Below are 26,830 nucleotides of genomic sequence, written 5' to 3'. Positions count from 1 at the left end.
GAAATTTTGTATGTTGATGTTTAATTATGATGCTGTTTGAATCTTTAAGTTAAATAATTAGCTACATAATCACAGAAATGTTCACATAGCCAAAGAGTAAAGTAAGAAGAGAAGAAAAAGATGAGAGAAGAGAAGAGAAGCCCTTTTGTAATGCCTGTTGGGAAACTGTTTTGTGTAGTTTGTCCAATTCTCCCGCTGATATCTTTACCGGAATTCCATAATCAATGTGAATCTAGATCACTGCAATCCAGGAAGACAAAAAAATAAAAAAAAATTGCCACTGGAATGTCAGCCAGCAGCAGCATGCCAGAGAAACCTGGATTAGACTACAAGATGAGTGTGTGTGTGTCTAAGGATTTGAACTATATCACACTGATCTCATTGTAGTAATTATACCCCAAAAAGAGAATGCTCCAAGTCCCAATGAAAAACAGGAAGCTATCATATTTCTGTTTTCATTTCCTGAGTTTTTTCTTTAATGGAGCCATCTAGAATTTTATGCTGTTCTCTTTCTCGCTCTCTCTGGGGAGTGAAACTTTGGCTTTATGCATCCAAGCCTGAAAGAGCTGCCAAAATGAATTCTGTTTTTTGACAGGCATTGCTTTTAAAGATGCATCTTTTTAATGCAAGATGTTATGAAGAACTGATATTAATTTAAACAAAATTAAAATAAAGTTCCTCTTGTTAGATATTTAATATAAGCATTTTCTTATCTCTGAGATGTGTGTGTGTGTGTGTGTGTGTGTATGTGTGTGTCCTGCTTAAATACTGTAAGTGAGTAATGGCTGCTTCAGTTTCAGTGACCTTCAGAAAAGTGGATTTCAAAACTGATGTATCGCCTATATCCCTTTCCCACAAACACATGTTAGTCTTTGTCGGGGGTCTGGCTGGTTGAAGTGTTGTCAGGTCCATGCATCATTGGTAACAGAATCCCCCTCTTCTGGCTCTCTTGAGAATCACTTTAAAAGCTCCTTCAGTGCGGCCCCCTTCCCCCAAAAACCCATTTAAGGGTCAGTTTCCTTGAGAGTTCTGGATGAGTGACTACCTGGGCAGGAGAAGCTATCTGACAAACAGATCCTATAGTGTATGTACTATCACATAGTAAAGGTTGCCACCAGAAGTATTTCACAACATTTTGTCTGTGCTAGATAATGGTAACAACACTTATGACATCAGAATCTAACCAATACTCTAAGTAGCCCCTTATACAAAAAAAAGCAAAAAAATTGCACTCTTTTAAATTTCTGACCTTTAATGAAAAAAGAATTGATCTCAATCGATTGTTTGAGATTTATTGTGTAACAGTGTAAGGATGCTTTTTATCCTATGTCCTCAGTGTGAAAAATAAACTTAATTGTGAAAAATTTAACAAAAAGATGTTTAATAATGACACTTTGGCCGGGGTTTTGAACAAATCAAAGCTGATTCATACTTTTTTTTTAAACTTTTACTCTGTTACCAAACTATGGTCTACCAATTGGTTGACAAAACACAGAACAGGCCACATCACCAACAGAAAAATCTAAAGAAACCTTTTTGCTATTTGGATTTCTCAATTTCTCGGTTTGTATAAACCATAAGGAAAGCAGATGTAAGGAATGTTTATATGCGCAAAATATAATTAGACTGTTGATTAAAACCGCAGCTGACATTCATGCCCAGCATTTGCATTATTGGGGGAAGAATTTTGCCCTCAGTTTAAGTCAGGCATGATATGATATTTATTACCAATCCTAAAGATATATATTTTTAAAATCGCCTGTGATAAAAGTGACAGTGAATATTGAATATGCTTTTCAAATAGCATATTTGAATAGATAGATAGATAGATTTTAGACTTTACTGAACCCTGAAGATAAATTTCGGTTGTGCAACACCCTGTGGCTTGAGGCTGGAAGGGTGTCCCCTCGTTCCTGCAATCAAGCCCCTCTAAACCAGGAAAATGGTTCTAATTATGGCCCGGAAGCTCTCTCTGTTCAAATCCATTTACACTGACACGAGACTATCGACGTAAAAGCGAATTCGTGCTGATCACACTGCCGAATATTCCAGAAATGTTGGTTTTCATACGCGGAGCTGGAAATGTAGAAAATGTAATTTGCTTGTCTGTGTCTGGAGTTTTCGCTAAAAAAAGAAACAAAAGTTCACACTTGTTTTAAATTGGCTTGACAATGTTTTGTAGTGGTATGGTGTGGACGAGGCGTTTGGGGTGGAGGGTCTTTAGAGCGGATCTTGTGGATCGTGTCAATTTTCAGTGGCCCAGAACTGACATAATAAAAAGAAAAAAAAATCAGCAACACTCCCCCTTTCTCCCTCTGTCTCCATTTCTCTCATTTTTGTTAAGTCGGTCAGCGTAATGAACTAATAAATGTTTATCAAACTTAGTTACAAGGCTTAAAGTGACTCAATGTGTCCGATTTGGCCTTTTTTATATTTCGTTTTACTGAACAATGGTCAAAAAAGTCAAACTCGGCCCTGTGCGCAGCCTGGCGCCTCTTGGCGTCTCTCAGCCCTCTGCAGAAGGGCCAATTCTTCTTGTTGATGTTTCAGGCGTTCTCATTTTTCACGCGCTCATGCCCTCTTTAGGCTCGGACGTGTCACGTGGAGAGAAATCCAGCACTGCGTCATTCCGTGATTAGCTCGCCCCGGTCTGTTCTGAAACCGGCCAGCAGAGCAGAACTGCATCTACAGATCCGTTTCGTTTCCTCCCCGGAGGACGGACGTCAAGGCCTGAAACTGGAGACCTTGAACACACACACACTGCAGTTGATAGGCTACTAAACAATGATTAAATTATAACAAGCACCTCCATAGCCTTGCATGCAGCATCTACGTCGCCTTCCATTTTTCTCAATACTATCACAGTTTCTATATATTTCACTTATAATTATTTGTACTAGTGCTTTGAGTTAAAGCCGTTCTATTTGATTTATCATATCACCACCCCCTCCCCTCCAAAAAAACAAACCACTGTGTGCTACTAATTGGGTGACATTTTCACAGCTTATTAATTGCGTGAACGTGTAAGGACAGATTCAAGAGTGTGTCAAATATGCAAAACGGGAGATGCAGAAAAACATACGTTTCCGAATATTTTTTAATGTAATTCAGTGACACATCGCAGAAATTAAGTATTAAGTAGGTTGTGATATTCTAATATATTATTCTTGACTTCGTTTTGCTAATTACTAAATTATAGAATACCTATAATGATTCACAAATGTGCAAATATTTCCTTCCATGAGTTGATTCAAGTTCATTCTGTCAGTTGAACTTACTTGACCTTGAGAGAGAATAGTCTTATTTTATTGATGAATCTAATTATATCGACTATAATTGAATGTAATTAAATCTACATCGACTTTACTTCTGTCAGTTATCTTGTGTATGTACTGTATATAATAGTTATAAGGCCGACACTCTTAAGAATGTCCCCAAAAATGTAAAATGTTCCTGAAATGTCAAGAACTTCTTTAATCTCTAAAGGACCATAAAGAAACTCAAGAACACCATAAAACTAAAATTGTATCGTTTGTTTGTTTTTTGTTAAGATACACACACACACACACACACACGCACACACGCACACACACACACAACATCCTTATAAGTGCAACATAAATGTCATCGTATTTCATGTTTAGTAGTCCGCGCTCCACCACTGTGAAGGTGTAAACTGTTTTCTTTTCACTGAGTGTGTGTTTATGAGTTTTCTGTGAGGTGTAAATTAAAGACTGAGCGGAGGAGAATCCACCGCTAATTTTGCAGCAGCTTGAGAGATAAAAAGCTATCCAGTACTACCAGTTCAAGTTTTAAAATAATATTGACTACGGGAGCTTTTATTTTCATTTTAATTCGTTTTAAACAGCAACATTTTTTCAGTAAGAGTTGCATTGTTGAATGCACTTTAAACATGATTTGATTGCATTTGTTTTATTTTCAGACCTTTAGGGGCGGAGCAACAGTTTTAACCGACTGGGGTGGGGCTCGTAATTAGATGTCAACAAATTCATATACTTACTACAGGCCTATACTGTGGCTTGATTTATTACGCAGAACGTCAGAAACTTTCAAAACTAGATTATATTTTATTCTTATTATTCTTGCACATAAACTGAGCTGAGATTATTTGATTGGTTTGCTTGCTTCTGATTTGAAAACAACAATAGCCTATAGCCAGATCGAAGAAAACAGAATGTAATATATTTATATATATATATATTTTAAAGCACTAAAATGGAAAACGGTACATGTAGTTCCTGATTTAAATTTTAAGGAAAATAAGTCACAACCTGCAATGATAATCTCATTGCCCTTTTTTGCACTTGAATTTAATTACTGATAAACTTAAGCAAAAACATTTCAAATAGCCTACAGCAGAAAGTAGGCTACATAAACTATGGTGAATAAGTTAAATGGATGGAAACAAAAATTTTGTTATTGTAACGATAACATTTACAGTACAGTACAATCAGTCTCCGTTGTCCTTAAAATAATTCTGTGTTTTACGGTTTGCGTCATTTAAGGATGCTAAAAAACAAGATTATTTGATTATTGATTTACACATCTTACTTTTGTAAGATTATGCTTAGAAAGAAAATAATTAGACATATTAATAATATTGATAGTATTTATATATTGATAGTATTCATAAGTATTATTAATAATAATAATAATTAATAAATATTAATCAAACGTTTAGTAGGGGTTGTTTTAGAATTTTTTTCTCAATGCCAATAATTTTCTAAAATATGTGTATTACGTGCACAATGATCCAAATATAACCTGTCAATCTGGCAATCTGCAGACTCAAAGTGTCATATTTTCGTACTACAGGAAGAGGGCGCCAGTCAGTGACATCTATCTGCTTTTTCCACAAACGGACAAATTAAGTTTATAAGAAGCGCCCCCCTGTGTAAAATATATATGATCTATTTCCTACTATTTATTAGTAAACTATTTTTGTTTGTTAAGTACTGTAATTCTGTCTTGTTCTTATGTTCTTCTATGCAGTGCAGATGGTTTCAGCTCAGAATCTGGAACGACAAAATAAAATACCATTAAATTAACTGAAGAATAATGTCTGTCCTGCACTCTTACAGAGTGGTGTGTGTGTGGGCTGACAGAAGAAGTAATGGAAAAAAACCCCAGTTGCTCTCTCCCTCTGTGGTCCAGTTTCACCGGGGGGCATAGATTAACCCCTATGTATGTGTGTTTCACTGAAATCCTTGCATCCTCTTAATTTTAACAACCTGAGCAATTCAATTGCACAAACACATTTATCTAAAGACATACCTTCAATGCTTTTATTTTAAAAGAATTATTTAAAAATCATTATAATTACTCCAGACTATAACCCTAACCCAATATTACCATAGAAATGCTTTTGCATCCTTTTGAATTGTTGCCCAGTTGAATCTGTAGCTGTTTACAGAAGCACACTATGTTTATCTGAAAACTAGTGACCTGTAACTGCACAAAACTTGCTGTACGTATCATCCCAGTACCTCTTCTTCCCTCTCTCTGGGGCAGGCATGCCAAAGAAATTGCAGAGGTCAAAGTTCAGTAAAGATGAATGACAGCCTCATATCCCAAGGCAAAGAATGAGAGTTTGATGAAACAATTTGATGTTATTTAGGTTTATGGGAAGATAGTTTTAATTCAAGTTCAACTTAACAGCATTTATGCACATCTCCTGGAACTGATCTGTTCAGTGCAAGCTTTAGAGTTCAAACTGAGGGAAAATGCTTCAAATAAATGCTGGTATTCACATTCCCTTGTCTGCAAGTATATCTGGCACTCTAAATTTACATTTACATTTACACAGTCACACTTACAAAGTCACACAGTAGGTCTGGTTCATATATATCATCAAAACCTCACCAGTAAATGAAACACACACACACACACAGGTATGCAACACAGCCGAGGAGCAGCGTTTGCCCTTTGACCTCTCATTAGTGGGGGTGTGGGGGGAGGTTCAGGTTACAAATCCAGCTCTGTTTGCTATTCAGGGTTAAGCACCCCTCCTTTCAAACCCCCAAAGGTGAGAGGTCATACTTTTTAATAAGGCTCAGTTTGAGAGGTTCATATTTTTTTTATTACCGCTTCTTATTGTTGCTCAGTGTGAGGCATGTTTGAGTGGTTTCAATCACCATCACAGTTTTATTTGTACGTTGTTAATGACAAAATATGACATTAAACCATTGCACAGGAACAGAATCAGCTATATAAACGTATAAACTCTCACCAACACTGTTCTCTCTCACAGTGTTAATTTTTTGAGCTGGTGTTATCTGATACCTGGCCATCTCTCATGGCAACAGCATCACAGACTGTTTGGGACAGGTGACAATGCTCCTATTTCCTTTCTTCACACAATCTGTTTCAATGATCTCTCTTGTTCTTTTGTCCTGTCCTGTTTTTCCCTAAAGGAGTCATGAACTATAATGCTGAAAGACTTCCAGCAGTATTGCTAAGATGATGGTATATTCAGATTTGTTTGGCATTCAAAATAGTTCTTTCAGATAAATTTCTGAGAAAAACTTTAGGACCTGAAATTGCTTGGCTGGTTAGCTTGAGTTTTTGTGGTCACCCAGAAATTAAATTTGCTTAGAATGCACTCATCCTCAGACAATCCAAGATGTAGATTGAGTTTGTTTCTTCATCAGAACAGATTTGGAGAAATTTAGCATTACAACACTTGCTCATGGATCCCCTGCACTGAATGGGTGCCGTCAGAATGAGAGCCCAATAAATGGATAAAAACATCACAAGTAATTGAGACGGCTTTTGTGAAGTGAAAAATTGCATGTGTGTAATGAATCCATCATTAAGAGATTTTAAACTTCAAATAGTTATTTCCAGGTAAAATGAGTCTATCCATAGCAAAAAAGCCATCTTGTCTGAATCAGGAGAGCAATATGCACAGCACAAACACCGTTTACAAGCGAAAACAGTTTAGAACAGTTCTAAATGCATATGTTGGTGGAAGTGAGTTTTGAAGTGAGAGGACAACATGGGATGGACTTTTTAAGTGGAGGAAGTTTTATTATGGATTATGTACTGGTATATTTTGACCAGAAACAATGGTTTAACGGTTTATCAATGTTTTCTTTCAAACATGCAGCTTTTCACTTCAAAAGACGTTAATTGTGAATTATTGTGATGTTTTTATCAGCTGTTTGGACTCTTATTCTGACAGCACCCATTCACTGCAGATGATCCATTGGTGAGCAAGTGATGCAATGCTAAGGAAACTTTAATTTTAGGGTCAACTATTCCTTTAATCCCAAAGCATTGTGTTTTAGATTCACACAATGCCTGTCAATGCCATCTGTAAGAGTCATTTACAAATCAGAGAGAATTTCTCTTTTCCCTGTCATAAAAGGTCACATTTTAATGCATGGATTAAATGGGTTAGATTAAAGGTGACAGTAAAGACTTTTATAATGTTACAGAAGATTAATATTTCAAATAAATGCTGTTCTTTCTTTTCATCAAAGAATCTTGAAAAAATAAGATACTTTTAAAAACAATATAAAATCTTGTCGACCCCAAACTTTTGCACACTATTGTACATATTATCTAATAAAAAAAAAGAAAAGAAAATTATGCCACTTAATAAGGATTCCTTTTCAAGAATTTCATTATTTTAAAGCAATATCAGGACAGTTGTATAACCATGGCATTTTATTTCTTTATTTAATGTTTAATAATTAAATATATTCAATATAGAAATTAAAAACATGCTCATCGTAAAATAGGTGTATTTACGTCATTGTGTATGAGTTGTACTTCTAATGTATTTTACTACTTTTCAATAAATTAGTGAATAGGAACAAAATGAACATCATGTCTTTGACGCTCATAAGAAACACAACACACGTGTGGTCTTCTCATCCTGCTCAAAAGAATGAGGCTATCTTTGATGAGACTCACTAACCTTGTGTGACTGATGAGGGTGAAGAAGATGATGAGAGTTGCAAGGGAGAAAGTGCCATCTTGTTACTAAGCAGCGAGGTCCCATTGCCTTCAGGAACCAAGTTGTAACCTTCAAGCTGCAAGTTGTTGGATGGGTTGACAGTGAATACCGAGCTAATGGACGTGGTCTGGTCCTGGACCGACACATCCTGCCTCACATCCTCTGTTTTCACATCTATGTCTGTCCCATTCACACTGCAGTGAAATGAGGGGTACGCCAGTGCAGGATCTTCCATTACCCCTTTATCCTGTCCTGTACCATCCATCTCCACATCTGCCGTTGATCTGCAAGCCAGGGACTGGAGTCCCAAGTTCATGCCGCTGAAGAGGACATGTCCTGTAGTGGAGAGAAATGAAGGGGTGCCGTTGTGGAAAACAGAGGTGGGAGTGTTGACTGAGACTCCGTTAAATATGACGGACGGTGGCGAGACAGAGGTCCTGCTGTCTCCAGCCTGCTGGACGATGACCCCGGCCTGCAGAGCTCCAGAGCAGAGAGGCACAACTGCATTGCCCACGGTCCCGTCAGCACAGGTTGACATCGGGCATGGGGACAGAGACTCCTGACCTTTACTGCTCTCATCCTCCGTACTGTGATTTCCATCTGACTCACTGAGAAGAGAGTGTAAGAGAGTGTAAGACAGAGAGTTGAGGGACAGTAAACCTTTGTGTCTTCACTACAATTTTACTCATTATAACAGATTTGTGTTCTGTATATGTAAACATCTTAAGTACTTTTAAGTATTTATTAATACTTGTTAAATTCTTGAATTGCTGTTTTCTTTTTTTAATTCAATTCAATTTTGTTTGATATCATTTTAATTTATTGAATTTATTTTACTTTTAATTGATAATACTACTTTATTATTTTGCACAATTTCTTATTGCACACAGCTGAACTAATAAGATTTCACAAACTGAAAATGCTTTGGCATTACAAAATCAGTGTTAGCAACACCAAGGTCATGGGTTCGATTCCCAGGGAAAGCAAGAACTGATAAAATGTGGATGTGTACCGTGAATGCCCTGCAAGTCTTTCTGGATAAAAGAGTCTGCCAAATGCATAAATGTACAATTAACAATGAAACAGAGTGCAGCTTCAGACAGGACTGCTGAACAAGAACCAACCAAATAAAAAAGCTAGAAAAAAATTCATTTTTGTTCCATTAGGAAAATTAAAGTAGAAATGAAAGCAAATTGTATTATTATCTGTGCTCGCTGTGACCATGGTAAGGTTGACAGGCACACTTTAAATGTTAAAATACAAGAGGGAAATACTTGGGCAAACCCTCAATCCTCATTCAGTATTTCTAAACGGTCTGAAAAAGATCAAATCCAGGTGTCCATATTCATTTGAATTCTTTCTTAAACGCAGAGTAGTCTAAATGTCCATTAATATCTATAACTCGCTGAAAGATTTTTTTTTTTTAAATTTTTATTGCATTTTGGATTTGGAATTACTTTTTTATGACACTGCTGTTGATGCTTTTGCCAATATTGTATGCTAAACACTCGTTCCAATGAAGTAGGCTCTGAAAGAGTGGAGGAATATTGAATTATTACTTTTCATTCTTTGCTAAACTGTACATGAGCGCGGGCTGACGCAGCTGCAGGAAGATGTAGACTGGAGCGCGCATAGACAAATGGATTGGTGAGCATCCACTTCACAGCTTTCATGTGTCAGCGGTAATCCTGTCTATACTACAGACTCTTTTTACGCACGCATGCACACCATTTGGCGCAATAAGTCCTATGGAGACACAACCCTGCGAACACCGCATAAATTCTCAAATGGTCAGCTCTCTGACCACAGTGCCCTTCGCCAAACGGGGATGGGTCGCCAGTAACGAAAGGTTAAATTTAGCGGATATTTTAAAGTACGATACAGCACGATTCATCCACTATATTTCTAAGTGCCTTCAGCTGTTCAAACATAAATTCGTTTGGTTGCGAGAGAAGGGCGCGTTTAGTGAATGACTGCAGCAGCTGTGTGACTCCTACAGGACTTCAACAACTGTCATGTGTTCCTTCTCCAAAAGATTTAGGCATTTTGTTATTATTTTTTTTAGTGATAACGTCATTACATGTCATGTTTGGGAGATTAAACACAAGACGCGTTCTGTCTGTCTGTACGTGAGTTTTGGCCGTTGCGTCGCGTTTTTAACCGCGTCTCGAGATCAGTGCGTTCTGTTCTATTCCTTAATTTTCTATTTCTTATTCCTTCTTCCATTTCAGTATTGTTGAATAATTATCTCGTTGTTTATTTTAATAGGGTTTATAATAAAGTTAAAATATATTGAACTTTCAAACATATTTCAAAATGTATTTTCAAACTCTGGTGATCTATTAAACATTATAAAAGATAATAATGTTTGTTAATAATAAACATGTTATCGAGTAAATCTTTTTTATAGAGATTTCTGGCTGAGACTCTGAATGGGGGTCCTAAAAGTTAAAAACGCCTGACATGGCCTATTAATATTATCTTGCCCCACATTTGGCATTACAGAAAAGCACAGGATGTCCTCTATAAAACAACTGCATGCATGTTCTGAGTAATATTAGCAAAAACGCATTACCAAAGATGAATTGTTAGGATAAGAACTGAAACTCTCTTTTTTTTTGGAAATGTTATGGAGTACAGCTGTAAATTATAAAATTGCCTCATTCACGTGAGTGATTAAAAATATGATTGATGACAAAAACATTCCTGATCAAGATGCTTCAAGCAATGTGTGACATCAGCTTTCTGTGAATGGAAAAAAAAAATTATGTATGTGTTGGAGGGAGGTCACTTTCACCAGGTGCGCTGGAGCTTTGTTCACAAAGAGAAAAACAATAAAGTGAATCCTGTATTACCAGTGCATGTGTGTGTGTGTGTGTGTGTGTGTGTGTGTGTTAAAATAGAGTGCTGAAGAGGAGGTTTTCCTATCCCCTCTGGCTAAAAAGAAAAGTAAATAGTTCTGAGTGATTTATGTGGTGGGGCGATCCTTACGCGTCAATGGATCCTGAGTAGCTACTCACTCAAAAATAAACACAGACACGAGGTGTGGTGACTCACGCGATACATTTTACGCACACGTTTGGATGTCCTTTAGAAGTTGCCGTTTAAAATTTCGATCAAAGCATTTTTTTCTCTGTAATTTAAGGTCATTAAGAATAAATTAAAGATGAGTCTAAATGTAAAAAGACTGGTAACAAGTTGTGACAACACAAGCAGACAAGAAGGAACCGTTTTTAAAAGCATTAAAATGCCAAGATCTCCTGTATTTCAATATTGTCAATAAATCAATTAAAACCCTTGACAAACGTCTTTACTGTTTATTCATTCATTCATTGAACAAAGTTTGTGTTTGTGGGTTTCTAGTTTTGCTCACCTTTTGGACTGCGCCTCTGACGGGTTTCTGTCTCTCTGCCTCCTGTTTTTGAACCAGTTGCTGACCTGTGTGAGGGACAGTCCTGTGATCTTGGCCAGATTCCTTTTCTCGGCCGGGGATGGGTACCGGTTCTGCTTATAGAGGTCCTTCAGCGCGTTCCTGGAGCGCTCTTTGAAGCAGTACACCGTCTCCTCTCCATCCCAGATGGTCCGGGGCAAGGGAAACTTCCGTCGCAGGCGATATTTATCCACTGCGCCCAGCGGTCTACCGCGGGCCTTCTCCGCCTCCGTGTACCGGGCTTTGTACCATAAGTCCTGCAGGGCAGAGTGGCACGAGGGGCTGAAACTGTGGCTCTCCAAGATGCTGTAAAGCTCCTGGTAGCGCGCCTGGTGGAAGGCCACCAGCGCCTGAGCGCGGAGGATACTCTCGTTACCGCGCAGCAAGTCGCTCTGCGGGAGAGACCACAGAAACCGGGCGAGTCGATCCACGTTGCCCCCCTGCTGAAGCGCCTCGCAAACACAAGCAACCTGCTCCGGTGAGAAAGCCAAAGAGGCCGCGGCTGCTGCGGGTGAAGTGTGCGCAGACAAAGAGTCCATAGTGGGCATCTTGCGCTCCGGTGGAGAGGTCTGCTGCTGCCCGACGAGCATCCCGGTGGCCACTGGAGTGTCCAGAATGAGGAGTTTGACGTGCCCCCGACTGTCCGTGGATCTCTCGGGAGGCTCCGCGTACTTCACATTTTCCTTTTTGATCTCGCCTGCCACTGTCACTTCACTAGAGGAAACAGACATTGTTTTTATTCTTCACCTCAGATTCCTTTAGTCGGTCACCCCGCCTCGTTTCTGCCCAAAGCTGATCCGGTTACCCGTGCGCCATGCGAGTGATATCGGGTGTCTTTGTAAATGGATAGCTTTCCCCTTTCGCTCCAGCAGCGTGACTTCTCAGCCCGATAGTTTGAGGGGGACACACATGATTGGCTACACGAAATTTCGAAAGGGGCGGGGCGAACGCAGCTTCAAGGCGAACACATTGAAATGAAGCTGTCACTTAGCCGTGACGCGCTCCCGCAGCTCACCTGCGCTATAGGTGAGATCTCATTCGAGGCTTTTGTATGCTGCTGTGTGTTTACTTTGAGCTTAACAGAGTCAGACTGTTCATACAACAGACACTTCAAACGACACAGACATTTACAAAACGACAAGCCCTACCCCTTAATTCATTTTATCTCCGTTTGAAAGGTTCTTGGTCTTTTAGGTCTAAAGGCTACTTGGTCTTATAGCATTGTCTCTTTAAAAAAACAACAAAAAAAACTCAATTTTTTGAGTTTTTAACGACAATTATTGTTCTACAATACAACCAAATGGATATTTATTTATTTATGAAAAGGACAAGGTAAAGGTGCTTAGTATCTATCTATCTATCTATCTATTTATCTATCTATCTATCTATCTATCTATCTATCTATCTATCTATCTATCTATCTATCTATTCCCAAACAGTCGGAAGGGAGCTTCATCAGAGAAAATAACTTTGCACCAGTCTTCTGCTGTCCAATCCTTGTACGTCCTGCAAAATTTCAGTCTGTTCTTGATGTTTTTCTTGGAGAGAAGTGGCTTCTTTGCTGCCTTTCTTGACACCAGGCCGTTGTCCAAAAGTCTTTGCCTCACTGTGCGTGCAGATGCTCTCACACCAACCTGTTTCCATTCCTGAGCAAGCTCTGCACTGGTGCTGACACGATTCCATAGCTGACTCCTCAGGAGGAGACGGTCCTGGTGCTTGCTGGACACTCTGGGAAGTCCTGAAGACTTCTTCACTGCAGTCGAACCTCTCTCCTTGAAGTTCTTGATGATCCGGTAAATGGTTCTTTCAGGTGCAATATTCTTTGTAGCAATTTCCTTGCATGTGAGGCCATTTTAATGCAAAGCGATGATGGCTGCACATATTTCTTTGGAGGTAACCATTGCTAACAAGAACACAATGATTGGATGCGCTTCTTCCCTCCTTTTATAGCAATCAGTCTGCTCTTACAATCTAATTAGTATGATAGTGATTTTACCTGACTAGTGCTCATTCACACTTTCACATGTGCTGCTGATATGATTAGTCAATTAATGTTAGCTGGTCATTTTGTGTCAGGATCAAAAAACAATGAAATTAGTTTTTTTTTTTTTCTTTTGTGAAAAGTTCATTTTTTGGCCAATGAAGCTTTTTGCATTTATTTAAAATTCAGCTGACCACTCTAACACAATAATCTAGAAAGAATGTTAATGAACACCACAACAGCTTAAGCAGCAAACATTGCACAACACAAAATTTATGTCACTGCCAAAACTTTTGGCCATGACTGTAGCTATTCATTTGGTTCATGAGAGTAGTTACTTAGCCACAGAGAGGGTGTATGATGTCATGGGTGACGTGTGTCTGAAGTCATGTGACTCCTGCTCCGGATGCCCTTGACCTGCAGAACTTAAGGACTCACGGTGGACTGCTGACCTGAGACTCAGAGACTGTATATGAATATATTACACACTGATGACACACTGCTGGAGACAGTCCAGCACACACTCCGCCGGTCATTTCATGAGAGTTTACGTCTGTATGCAGAAAATCAGGACGAAGGAATCACAGCTAATTAATGACCGTAGTCTGAGATTAAATACAGATGATGGAGTGGAAGTAGATGTTGCTTGTGTGTTTCTTTCGCTATGGGCCTTTTTGGCCCTTTGGACTTTGGAGAGAAAAATAAACTCTTACGGTTTTTCTCAATTAGTCTTACCATTCTCTAATGCCCTGTCCACACGGAGACGCGTTTAGCTCTGTACACATAACGTTACATTTTGTATCGTATTGGCGTTTCGTCCAGATGGATCCAGCGTTTTGGGAGAGTGAAACCGATATTTTTTTAAACCGGGTCCCAGAGTGGATAAATCTGAAAACGCCGCCCTTGCGTTTTCATGTGGACAGCGAATCCGTATATTTTCTGAAATGATGACGTCATCAGCCCACGTCTCGCCTCTAGTCAGACATCGCTACGTCACGTAACAGCAACAAAAACATGAACAAACACTGAATGATTGTCTTTTTATTAACTAACATTAACACAGATTAATAAATGTATTGTTCCGTGTTCGTTTGTATACCGCGCGCATCGCAAGGTTTATGTGCATAGTCCAAGTCGTCTTCTCCGTTTTTTGTGTATCTCTGTGGCAGAATTACAGCGCCACATGCTGGTCTGGCATGTATGCTACATAGTTTTGTGTCGGTTTCGTGTGGACGCAGATATTTCTTGAGACGAGGGGGGGAAAAAAATTGAATAGGGAAAGCTCTCGTTTCGTGTGGACGTAGCCTAAACTGTAAGTGCAATTGTCAACTGTTTTAGGTCATCATTTCACAAAGGAAATATGATACATTAAGAATATTGAATTTGAAGAATAGGGTGAATAGAACTTTTTTCTTCTGGGAAACATGTAAGTATCTTCTGCAGCTTCTGATGGGCAGTACTAAATGAAAAAATATGATATTTAGGCACAAGTGAAGTGAAATGTGGCCAAGTATGGTGACCCATACTAGGAATTAGTGCTCTGCATTTATCCCATCCAAAGTACACACATAGGCATTTTTTTCTGCGGCGCAGTTGGGGGTTCGGTGCCTTGCTCAAGGGCACCTCAGTCGTGGTATTGAAGGTGGGAGAGAGCCCTGTACATTCACTCCCCCCGCCTACAATTCCTGCCGGACCTGAGACTCGAACCCGCAACCTTTGGGTTACGAGTTCGACTCTCTAACCATTAGGCCACGACTTCCCCAATTAAGAAACATGTGCACATCTTTATTCTGTTCAAACATTTAAACCCCTGGCTCTTGATGCATCGTGTTTCCTTCTGGAGCATCAGTGAGCGTTTGAAATTTTTGTAATGGTTGCGTATATGAGTCCCTCAGTTGTCTTCAGTGTGAAAAGATGGATCTCAAAATCCTACAGTCATTGTTGTAAAGGGTTCAAATACACAAAAGATGCTGGAAAACCAAAGAATTAGTGGCACCTGAAGGATTTTTGTGAAGAACAGCGGGCAGTTTAACTGTTCAGGACAAACAAGGGATTCATGAACAAAAAAAACACAGCTGTGGATCATCCAGGTAACAACACAGTATTAAGAATCAAACATATGTAAACTTTTGAACGGGGTCATTTTTATAAATTCAGCTATTATTTTCTCTTGTGGACTATATGTAAATGCCTTTTATGTGAAATATCTCATTCAGGTCAGTACTACATAAAAAAATAATGAACATTTTGCAGATACTGCAAAGTGTATGTAAAATTTTGCTTAACTATACATGTGTGAATCACAAATTTTAAATAACTGAATGATCATTTTGCATGGTATGGCTCACACGCTGAAAGAATGTTTTGAAGTTGTGGATAGTATGTTAATACTAGTTATAGTCTTTTTTTGTCTACAAACAGTAAAATCGAATTGAAAAGACATTTGAAAAACTTGAAATCTGTTAGTTTTATTAAAAATCATTCATGGGACATAAAAGTGCCTGTAGTTGAAGAAACAGTATTTTTGACTCTAAGGCTGATGCTGAGTGTGTCCTGATGACCTGCAGCAGTGAAGAGGGAAGGGCACAGGTTGGTGTGTGTGAGAGATAGTTGATGAGAGGGACACAGGTAGCTTATGTGAGCGGGTTTGTGTGTGAAATGCAGGAGTTTGCAGATTTTGTGTGTGTGTGATGGGGTCAGTTGTGCTGAGTTAGAGGAGTGTAGTAACCTCTCAACATGCTGACAAACACTGATCGGGAGTGGGGGAATGAGCAGGGAATATTTAGCATTTATTCACGTGAGAGTCTGTGTTCGTACTTGTGTTTTGCTGGCTTTTTTAAAGGTCTGACGTTCTCTCTCTCTCTCTCTCTCACACACGCACACTCACCTTGTGTCTGTTCAGGTCATGAGTCAGGGAGAAGTAGAGTCAATCCTCTAAAGTAAGTTAAAAAGTGAACAGTTGAGACGCTTCAGAGAAAACCCAGGCTAGATATCAGCTGAGCCATGGTGCAGTGGTTCGTACACATGTTCCTGACACTTTTGTTGAGTTGTGGTGCTGATGCAGGTTGCACAGGTTCAGGTCTGCTATGTGTCCTGATCTCAGTTCAGTGATCAAAAAGGATATATTTTTTCTTTTTTTTTTTTACCTGCTGGCCTAATCAGACTAATACTTAAGATTTGTTTTACCTGCCCTGGCAAATTTTCACTGCCACAATCACAAACAAAATTAAAAAATAGGGTAAAACAGTGATATTGTGAAATTTTATTGCACTTTAAAATAACAGTTTTCTCTTTTAATATATTTCTTATATAGTATTTTATTCTTGTGATGGCAAAGCTGAATTTTCAGCAGCCGTTACTACAGTCTTCAGCATCACATGATCCTTTTTTTTTATCCCCACATTTATTATTATTATCAATACTGTGATACATTTTTTCAGAAGGAAAATAAAGTTAAAAAGAATAGCATTTGTTTGAAATATACATATTTTTTGTAACAGTGTAACAGTCTTTTCATGCATCAATTTAAAGCATCTTGTTGAATAAAAACATTTATTTCATTAAAAAAATAAGTTTACTGTTTTCATTTTTATCAATGTTATATGTTATATTTAATTTCCTGTCACCAGCAAAGAATGTTTACAGAAATGTTGTCCACTGTATCATATACACTACCTGTCATATTGAAGTTTCAGAGAGCAACGTATTCTGTAGAAAGAGCGGGGAAATGAAAAACAGACAGTTAAACTGCTCAGTGGAAAATGAAAGATTGTTAACCGTATTTTTTAAAGAAAATGTAGTTGAAACTCAGCATTAGTTATATGCATAAATCCTGGGCAAGATGTAACATTGTTTTTTTAACACACACTGTACTTTGTCAGCCCTTAATGTGTATGTCTGCTTTGCTTCAAACCCAACCCATCATCACTCCATTATAATTGAGTAAGCCCACCACACACACACACAAATATCAGGCCTCTGTTTTATCCATTAGTCTAACTTATGGCTCCGTTTGGAAAGTTTTTAGGGCCAAATTTTACCCTTTGAAGCAGTGAGATGATTGAAATGTGTGTTTGTGTGGAATCGCTTCTGAAGGCTTTTCCAGCAGATTTCACATTTCATTACTGTTTATTTTGACCCTCTTTCAGCAGACCTACCAATGTGAGTAAAATGTTTGTGTGTGTGTGTTTCAGGTGTGAGAGCTGTGTGGAGATGCTGTTTGTCCGTGGTTCAGGTAACTGTGTGCAGTGCAACACTCCTCTCAGAAAGAGTAATTTCCGCGTGCAGCTCTTCGAAGATCCAGCCATCGATAAAGAGGTGGAGATCCGCAAGAAGGTTCTTAAAATGTATGTGGCAGAAAAAAGTGTATATGTGACCCTGGACCACAAAACCAGTCATAAGGGTCAACTTATTTTTTAATTTTTTCGAGATTTATACAATAACTGAAAACTGAATAAATAAGCTTTCCATAGATGAATGGTTTGTTAGGATAGCACAATATTTGGCCGAGATACAACAATTTGAAAATCTGGAATCTGAGGGTGCAAAACCATCAAAATATTGAAAAAATCGCCTTTAAAGTTGTCCAAATGAAGTTCTTAGCAATGCATATTGCTATTGCTACAAATATACCCCAGCGACTTAAGACTGGTTTTAGGTCCAGGGTCACATATGTGCATCCGGAATTGTCTTAATGACTAATTATGGCATTTTAATGATGTATCTCTTTTCTTTCTTTCTTTTTCTTCTCATCTTTCAGCTATAATAAGAGGGAATTTGATTTTTCCACTCTGAAAGAATATAATGACTACCTGGAGCAGGTTGAGGACATTGGTGAGATGCATATATCAATTATTTATTCATATTCACATTTGTTTTTAAATAATCTTTTTTGTGTTTCAAATGTATTTTTGTGTGTGTCTCCAGTGTTTAACCTGACAAATAACATAGATGTTGAAAGGACCAAGCAGATGATGGAACAGTACCAACGAGATAACAAAGACATTATACAGAGAAACAAAGCCAAACTGGTGGGTATATATGCATAGTTTTGATTTAGCAGATGGATAATTTCACAAATGAGAAGTTAATTTATGCAGAAATAGATCTTAGCAACAATCAGAATTACATCTTATTGAAGCCACAGCCTTGCAATTTGTGTGTGCTCCAGACTCAGTTGAGCTTTATTTTATTTTATTTTCCATTTTCTAAACTATATTTTAATACATTTTCTTCCTTAATTTGATATTGTCTCTCTGTTAGACACGTGAGCAGGAGGAGTTGGAGGAGCTGTTGTTGCAGGATCATCAGGATTCAGAGCAGAGGAGACTGGAGACCCTTCAGGAGGAACAGAGACATCTACAGGCTAAGAGGATAAACAAGCAGGCCCTGCTGGATGAACTGGTACACACACATTTTAAATGTTGATTTGTTCCATCATGGGTTGATACCTCATGGCCTTTCTACATTAGCATGTTCATCTGACTTTAGACTTCGTCCTTTGTGTCCAAAGTTGTCAACTGGTAGTCCGTAAAAGTAATGTAGGTCTATAGACTATCATGTAAAACAAGTAGAAAATTCTCAAACATATTTTATATACTTCACACACAATATATAAAACTATATCCTTGTCTGGTTTGAGTTGTGACCTAGTGGTTAGTGCTCTGGCACATTGAGTTGTGGTGCTTATGCAAGCGATGCAAGTTTGAGTCCAAATTGTGTTTTATCCTGATCTTCCTCTCCTATCCATCACTGTCCTCTCTTCACTGACGATTAAAGTGTCAAAAGAATGTTTAAAATAAAAGCATGTCCTGAATGTTTTGTTTGTGTTTGCAGGAAATTTCCAAGTTACCTGCGGCTGTGCTGTTGGCCCAACATAAAGATCGAGCCTCTCAACTGGAGACCCAGATAGAAAAACAGAAGCAAAATGTCAAGCCAGCAAACATCTTCTCTACTGGAATAATGATGGTGAGGGAACAACACACATACACACATGCATAACTGGTAGGGCTGACATCTTATTAATTAATGATTAATCAAATTAATTCCAGGATTTGCTGAGAAATGCCACCAAATGAAGGCTTATGATTAGACATAATTAAATCCATTCATTTTGTATTTTTTAATTATTGATTTTCCCACATTTATTTTAATTATATATATATATTTATATATATATGTGTGTTTGTGTGTGTGTATATAAATGTAATATAAATAAATGTAATGTAATTATAAATATAATTACATGTATTAAGTTTGTTTATTTTTCGACAAATAATTCTGCTAAATTTACATATTAAATACAAATGAGATCAGTAAATGACTTTCTAAACCATAGACATCATAAATGTTTTTTTTTCATATGTTTATAAACATCATATGTTTAATATTTAGTGCAACACGGACACACCAGCATGTTTGTATTAGCCAGTGTTTGAGTATGACGTGGGAGTGGTGTGTGTGTGTTTATATCATTTTGTTGTGCATCTGTGTTGTAAAGCAGGTAAGACAAGTTTTTTCTTTAAAAAAAAAAATCCCGTCAGCGGTCACTGCAAAGGACACAGACCTGAACCAACACGTCATGAATGTGTATGCAAACGAGGAGGGGGAGCAATACATCTCAAAAACTGCCGTTTGAGAGTAAAAACAGAAACACTGTGCACAATTGTCTGAGTTTGTGTGTGTGTGTGTGTGTGTGTGTGTGTATCTAAGTGCATAAGTTTCCACAAACGTGTCTTGTGGTTGGCATGAAGAGATGAGTGGTGTATACGTTGGCATGGATCTTGGCACAGGGAGGATAGTACCGGTATTTGTCAGCTTTAGATGGCTTTACACTACTAGGCAAGAGGCATGTGTGTATGGTTATATTTAACACACAGATGTTTCTGAGCTGTGCAGTTAGGCAATGTGTGTGTTCGGCTTGGAGATCAAAATAGTGTGTGTTACAGGGCATGGAGAGGGCATTGGCTCTCACACTTGTTACTTGAGCTCAGTTAATGCCAGCTGGAGGGTTCACAAAGCTCATTTTATCCCCACTGAACTTGTATGTGTGTTCACTAGTGTTACACGATAAATTCAGGACACTTTCTCAGTGTGAATTCAGTGACTGATGATTATTTTACTGTGAATAGGGCAAGCTATTTAAGATAATGTGTTGAGTATATTTTGTTGTATTTGTAGTAATATCTGTGTGTTTTTGTGACATTTTTCTCTTGTGCCACATGCAGAGCAGTGTGAGTGTGTGATCATTTTAAAATGTGCTGATCTGAGATGAGTGTGTGTGTGTGTGTGTGTGAAGGTCAGTAGAGGTGCTGATAGACAGTTTCTATTTGTTGACCTTGGAGCGCCCTGAAGACTTGCATAGTCAGAGTCCCGACACGCTCTCCCGCCTGATCCCATGTGAAACAGAAACCTTTTGCCATTCTCTTACATTCCACTCGACTTAATGAAACCGAAATTTGCCCAGAACACACGTTTAATTGGGTTTTGTCAAATGTACTTTTGTAAAAACGTTATGGACAATCCTTGTTTAAGGATGTTTAAGCAATAGTTATCAACAAAAAATATTTTATGTAGTAGTTGTGTAGAGTTTAGCTTTAAAGCAATGTTTCTCAATCAGGGATCCCTAGAAAACTTCCAATGGGGTCATAGGATGACATGAAATTTATTTAAATAAAAAAATAATTATTAATATATGACATAATCTAACTGTAATCTAAATAAAAAAAGATAAATTCAAGATATATTATTATTAGTACATTTTTTGATTATTAAATATTTAAAGTAGTTAAAAGGAAACCAATATCTTGGACACTGAGAGCCAAGATGTATAAAATTCTAAATACATGAAAACTTTTAAAAATGGTTGAAAATTAAATAAAAATTGCAATACATATCAAATCAGCAGCTAAATATAAATGTCAACGAATCAGGATGTCTATGACAATTGCCAGCCCTATTGCTTTCCTTTTGTCAAATGCATTCAATGTAAATTATCAGAATTAAGAACTCTTTCAAAAAATGTTCTAAAAGCCAAAGTGAAACTGATTGACTGACTTTACATCAGGGTTCCTCAATTAGTTTTCGCCGAGGGCCGAATTCTGCCAACAATACCAAGCCAAGGGCCACTGACCTATATATACTGTATATATAAATATATACGGTGGTGTGAAAAAGTGTTGGCCCCCTTCCTGATTTCTTATTTTTTTGCATGTTTGTCACACTTTAATGTTTCAGATCATCAAACAAATTTAAATATTAGTCAAAGATAACACAAGTAAACACAACATGCCGTTTTTAAAGAAGCCTTCTCCTTGTAATACCTATGTCATACCTTTGTCATTATACAAATGTATGTCCTCATTTATCACAAAAACACGCGCACGCACACACACACACACACATATATAGTATGCACGAAAATGCGTATTTTTCGGTTAAAGACAGCTTATAGATTTAATATGGGCTGCTTTTGGTGCTTGACACCTTTTTATTGGTCAATTTGTGTTTCAAGAATAAGGTCCAAGGTTAAGAATTATGCTATTAGTTACTGAAATATAAAATGTTTTTCTTTATTTAACAACATTACAATAGTGAAAAACGACTTCCCTTACTGATCACGTCTCTTGCACGGCGGGATGTTGGACTCATGAAAAATAATCACGTAGTTTGTATTCACCAAAACTGATTTACTGAAGTGAAAACACGGACGGAATTGGCGTTAGCACGAGTGCCGCTTGCTGTGAGGCGGGAGCGACGAGCCAGCAGAGGATTGTGCAGCCTTCCTCGAACAGTTATGTTCACGATTTCTGATTTACTTAACGTATACTGCGTGTGGGGGGCTGTGATTGGATGATGACAGGTATCGGTGATCATTCTCAAGTGATTAGCACTGCTGCTGTTGTATCAGTCAGTGGTTATATCAGTGTAGCAGTCAAAAAATGGGACAAGGGAAGTCACGTACGGGACAAATCAATTAGGCCCAAAATACGGGACGTCCCGGCTGATACGGGACGGTTTGCAACCCTACCCTACCTTACTCTGATGCCGTGTCCCGGTGCGACGGGACAAAACCAATAAAACCCATTACAAATGAGGCATTTGTAGCATCCAGTGGGGACATAATTACTGATTATAATGACTTGTACGGTCTTTTTACGCATTGCATTGCATCACGTAAACATAAAACCATGTCTGCATTTGTGATCGGAGAAACGACAAACAACAAGTGCTACTCTACACTGCCCAAAACTCGCGTTTGAATCATCAGTGGCAAATTCTTTAAATATGAATACGTACTTACAGACTGTGAGTCAGCATTATTTGTCAGAAAACCAGCATTGTATGCTACTCTCCCAGGAAACAGTCCTCGTCCTCCGTAAAATGCGTTGCACACACACAAATATATGGGTTAAACTGTTCTGGAACAGAGTTGTAAATACAACTTAACCACTGATTATTAGTCGTGTCCTCTTTTGGAAGGCCAAACAAAGTAGTTTCGCTTTCACAATGAAACACAGCGTCTCCACGACATGGAGGCGGCGGCAACAATACAACAGCGAGAATAAAAGTTACGCCTTCTTTCTTTGCGTGAATTTTGGGCGGTGTGGGACAAAACCAATAAAACCCATTACAAATGAGGCATTTGTAGCATCCAGTGGGGACATAATTACTGATTATAATGACTTGTACGGTCTTTTTACGCATTGCATTGCATCACGTAAACATAAAACCATGTCTGCATTTGTGATCGGAGAAACGACAAACAACAAGTGCTACTCTACACTGCCCAAAACTCGCGTTTGAATCATCAGTGGCAAATTCTTTAAATATGAATACGTACTTACAGACTGTGAGTCAGCATTATTTGTCAGAAAACCAGCATTGTATGCTACTCTCCCAGGAAACAGTCCTCGTCCTCCGTAAAATGCGTTGCACACACACAAATATATGGGTTAAACTGTTCTGGAACAGAGTTGTAAATACAACTTAACCACTGATTATTAGTCGTGTCCTCTTTTGGAAGGCCAAACAAAGTAGTTTCGCTTTCACAATGAAACACAGCGTCTCCACGACATGGAGGCGGCGGCAACAATACAACAGCGAGAATAAAAGTTACGCCTTCTTTCTTTGCGTGAATTTTGGGCGGTGTTATGCAAATCTTCCCACACAGTGACGTACACATGTGGGGGCGTGTTTAAATGAGGCATTTTAGGAGGGCGTGGACGTGTCTTAACTTTTATAAAGAATGTTTGGGTTTGAGACTTTAGTTTTTGCAACTTTAGGGATCTTAACTATTCACAAACAGCTTGTAACACTCCAAAGAGAAAGGAAAACTTGAAATCGCATCAGATATGACCCCTTTAAAGATGTTTAGAGAGTTGACTGAGGAACTTTGTAGTTTGTACTGAAGATATTCTTGGTCGCACCTGTATTGTTATATATAGAGTTATATCTGATTTTATGTTACTCACTCGAAATGTTACATCAGAAAGTTATTTTAAATTTCAATCTTATGGCCCTTAATGTCTAAATGGGTGGTTCTTCGTAGAATAAGCTTTAAAGTCTATGGTCAACTTGGTCTGCTCTGGTGACTGACAGTGTGTACTACACTGGTACAAGGAGAATAGCTAATCATAATAGTCATTTACATAAACTCTTAAAGGTACAGTAGCAAAAACAGCCTAATTTTATGCTATTAAATTATGGTCAGTGAAACTAAATTATGACTCTTTTTGGTGCAAGAAACATTTTTTGATTTACATAACAGTTTTGGAAACACAGCCTTCTTTTGGTCTTCTTCCAAAAAGTAACTTTAAGAAAGAATAGTTTATTACAGAATTTCCCAAATCCAGTCCCACATTCTGGTTGATACTTGTAGCTGAATGCTGGCAAGAAGCAATACCAACACACCTCAGAAATAATAACTGGCATTTGTTGGTTTGGTGAGGAAAATTATCACACCCACAGAATGAACAAACAAATGAACCATTGCATCGTAGAGCCTTTCCTGTGCCAGTCAAAATGTTCTGTTCCTCCCAAGACAGAAGTCTAAAACGCAGAACCAGGGGTGATGGTTTATTTAAAAATTTTTAAATTCAAGTCCACCTAGTAAAAACATGTTTACTATGTGTTAATGTCAAACATATGGACTGATTCACTGCCCAGGCAGGGGTGAGGTTAAAGCGCTGGACGGCACTGAATGTCGAAACGCAGCAGATATATGATTGATTTGAACACAAGGCCCTGTTAAACTGTGTGTAACTGCTTGGAGTGAAACTCTGAATGCGCAGACAACCGGACCGGTATTTCAGCTCAGGGATTTCCTTCCCTCTCTACCCCCGCACAGTAATGAAGATGGATCGAGCCGGCAGCTCTGTTTTAAGGGCACTGGGGAGTGAATATGTATCTATAGTCACTCAGCATGCTCAGAATCAGCAGCATTTCTCTATACACACACACTCACACACACACACACACACACACACACACACACACACACATACATACAACACCTCAAATAAATGTTGAGCGCAGATGTTCATTTTTGAGTTGGTAAAGATGCGGTAGTGGTTTACCATGAAATGTGTGCGTGTGTACTGGAGTTCTAAAGAGTTTTCCACTGGTATTAGGCTGTTGACAGGGTAATCTATGATTGGATGGTTTGTATGTGTTGACATGGAAATCTCTAGACAGATTGTTTGTGTGTGAGACGTGAGTTTGGAACTGATCAGGCTGGGTGGACCAGAGAAGTTATGTTTGTTATTTTGAATTCATTATTAACCACAAACATTTGGAGTGTATGTAGAAAGTTTAGGTGTTCAATTTGTAGAATTGGAGTGCTGCATCTGCTTTTGTGAACTTGCAAGTGTGTGTGTGTTGTTTGCTGGTGTTATTGTGAGGAAAAATTGTTTTCAGTGAATAAATAAAATGGCTAGCTGGCCAGTAACTTTATTGAAGAAATGCATTGCAACAGTACAAGTTTTGAATTGAATGGCAAGAAAGATATAGGTCTCAAGCCACTTTTTTTTCTAAATTATTTTAAAATATATACTGTTGTCCAAAGGTTTGGGGTCAGTAAGATTTTTAAAGTATTTTTTAAAAACAAATTCTCTTATGCATTTATTAGATTAAAATACAGTAAAATATGCTGATTTGATGCTCAAGAAACATTTCATATTATTACTAAATGTTGGAAACAGTTGTTCTGTGTAATATTTTTGTGGAAACCATGATAAAAAATTTTCAGGATGCATAGGAAGTTTGATAGAACATAATTTTTTAAATATAATTATTTTGAAATATAATTTTTTTTTGTAATATAATTTTTTTTTGTAATATTATGAATGTCTTTACTGTCACTTTTGATCAATTTAATGTGTAATTGCTGAATAAAAATATGAATTTCCTTTTAAAAAAATATCTTACTGACCTCAAACTTTTGAATGATTGTGTATATATTCATATTAATTATAAATTATGCTTAATATAATTTTGCCAAATTAACCAACCATTTTCTAGTGTCTAGGTCCTTGACTGCGCATTTAGGGTGCTCACGCTCAGGAATGTTTAATTGCACAGCCAATTAACAGATCATAAAACTTCCCTCACTAGTGCTCTTTTTCACGCTCTGGTTCCTTGTATTGCTGTTGTTTTCTCTCTTTTTCTCTCCCTATTTTGTGTGGCATTATTTTACAATGTTTTACATTATTTTGCTGTTTAAATGCATGCAGTACTTTCAAACCAAAGTAACGAGAAGCTCTCCCATGGAAATTCCCTCTCTCCGCACAAACACACACTCTCACACTCTCTCCATGCTGTGGTTTCTGTCTGCCTCCAGCAAGTTCAATCTCCCTTGTGTGTGTTGCCTTTGTGTGTGTGTGTTTTGGCAGTGAGTGATGTTGTCATACATCTATAGATCCCCTGCTTGGATCTGGATCCATAGAGGGATGTTTGTTGGCACTCATGCATTTGTGTGTGTGTGTGTGTGACTTCATCTCAGACAGAATGTGTTAGTGTTGTTTAAATGAGGTCATCTGCATCAACGGTTCCATTTTAAACTCAGTGAGTGTGTTAAATAATATCACCTCAAAAGGTGTTAAATAAAATAAAGTGTAAAATTAAATTATTACTTAAAGAAAATTAAATGAAAATAATATTTTCAATGTAACATTTTTAGGTGCTCTAAGCATTTTTTAAATATTGTTTAAAATGTACCTACTTTCTAAACACTGGTTTCTGTGACAGCCATAGACTTTGTAAAACAAGTGTCCATGGCTTTTTAGCCAGTCCAATCAGAAATGATCTATGTAGCGTCTCGACCAATCTGACACACTAATTTTTATTTGATTTAACAAATCAATTATTCATTAGATTAACAAATCGTCACAGTCCCCTCACTCAATAAACTGGATGCCAGGATTTCTGCTGAACACCA

The 26,830-nt window shown here is 37.9% G+C and overlaps 2 protein-coding genes across 2 annotated transcripts in view; one reads left to right on the top strand and one right to left on the bottom strand.

The window, feature by feature from the left end:
• Positions 1–7,940: 7,940 nt before the first annotated feature.
• LOC107548598 (homeobox protein SIX4-like) lies at positions 7,941–12,245 on the bottom strand. The gene is made up of 2 exons (XM_016229350.1): positions 11,358–12,245; positions 7,941–8,592 (listed from the first exon to the last, which is right to left on the bottom strand). Exons 1-2 carry the CDS (start codon positions 12,143–12,145, stop codon positions 7,941–7,943), a joined length of 1,440 nt encoding a protein of 479 aa, XP_016084836.1. The 5' UTR covers positions 12,146–12,245.
• Positions 12,246–17,594: 5,349 nt separating this feature from the next.
• The window catches only part of LOC107548622 (CDK-activating kinase assembly factor MAT1-like), a 25,412-nt gene continuing 16,176 nt past the window's right edge, over positions 17,595–26,830 (top strand). The window contains exons 1-5 of the mRNA XM_016229384.1: positions 17,595–17,741; positions 18,155–18,228; positions 18,322–18,425; positions 18,658–18,798; positions 19,231–19,362. Coding sequence (XP_016084870.1) covers positions 17,608–17,741; positions 18,155–18,228; positions 18,322–18,425; positions 18,658–18,798; positions 19,231–19,362 — 585 coding nt within the window. The 5' untranslated portion in view covers positions 17,595–17,607. The remainder of the gene's footprint in view (positions 17,742–18,154; positions 18,229–18,321; positions 18,426–18,657; positions 18,799–19,230; positions 19,363–26,830) is intronic.

This window comes from Sinocyclocheilus grahami, unplaced genomic scaffold (genome assembly GCF_001515645.1).
Source record: "Sinocyclocheilus grahami isolate Dianchi unplaced genomic scaffold, SAMN03320097.WGS_v1.1 scaffold351.1, whole genome shotgun sequence".
NCBI lineage: Eukaryota > Metazoa > Chordata > Actinopteri > Cypriniformes > Cyprinidae > Sinocyclocheilus > Sinocyclocheilus grahami.
This window is presented reverse-complemented; position numbering and strand designations above follow the sequence as displayed.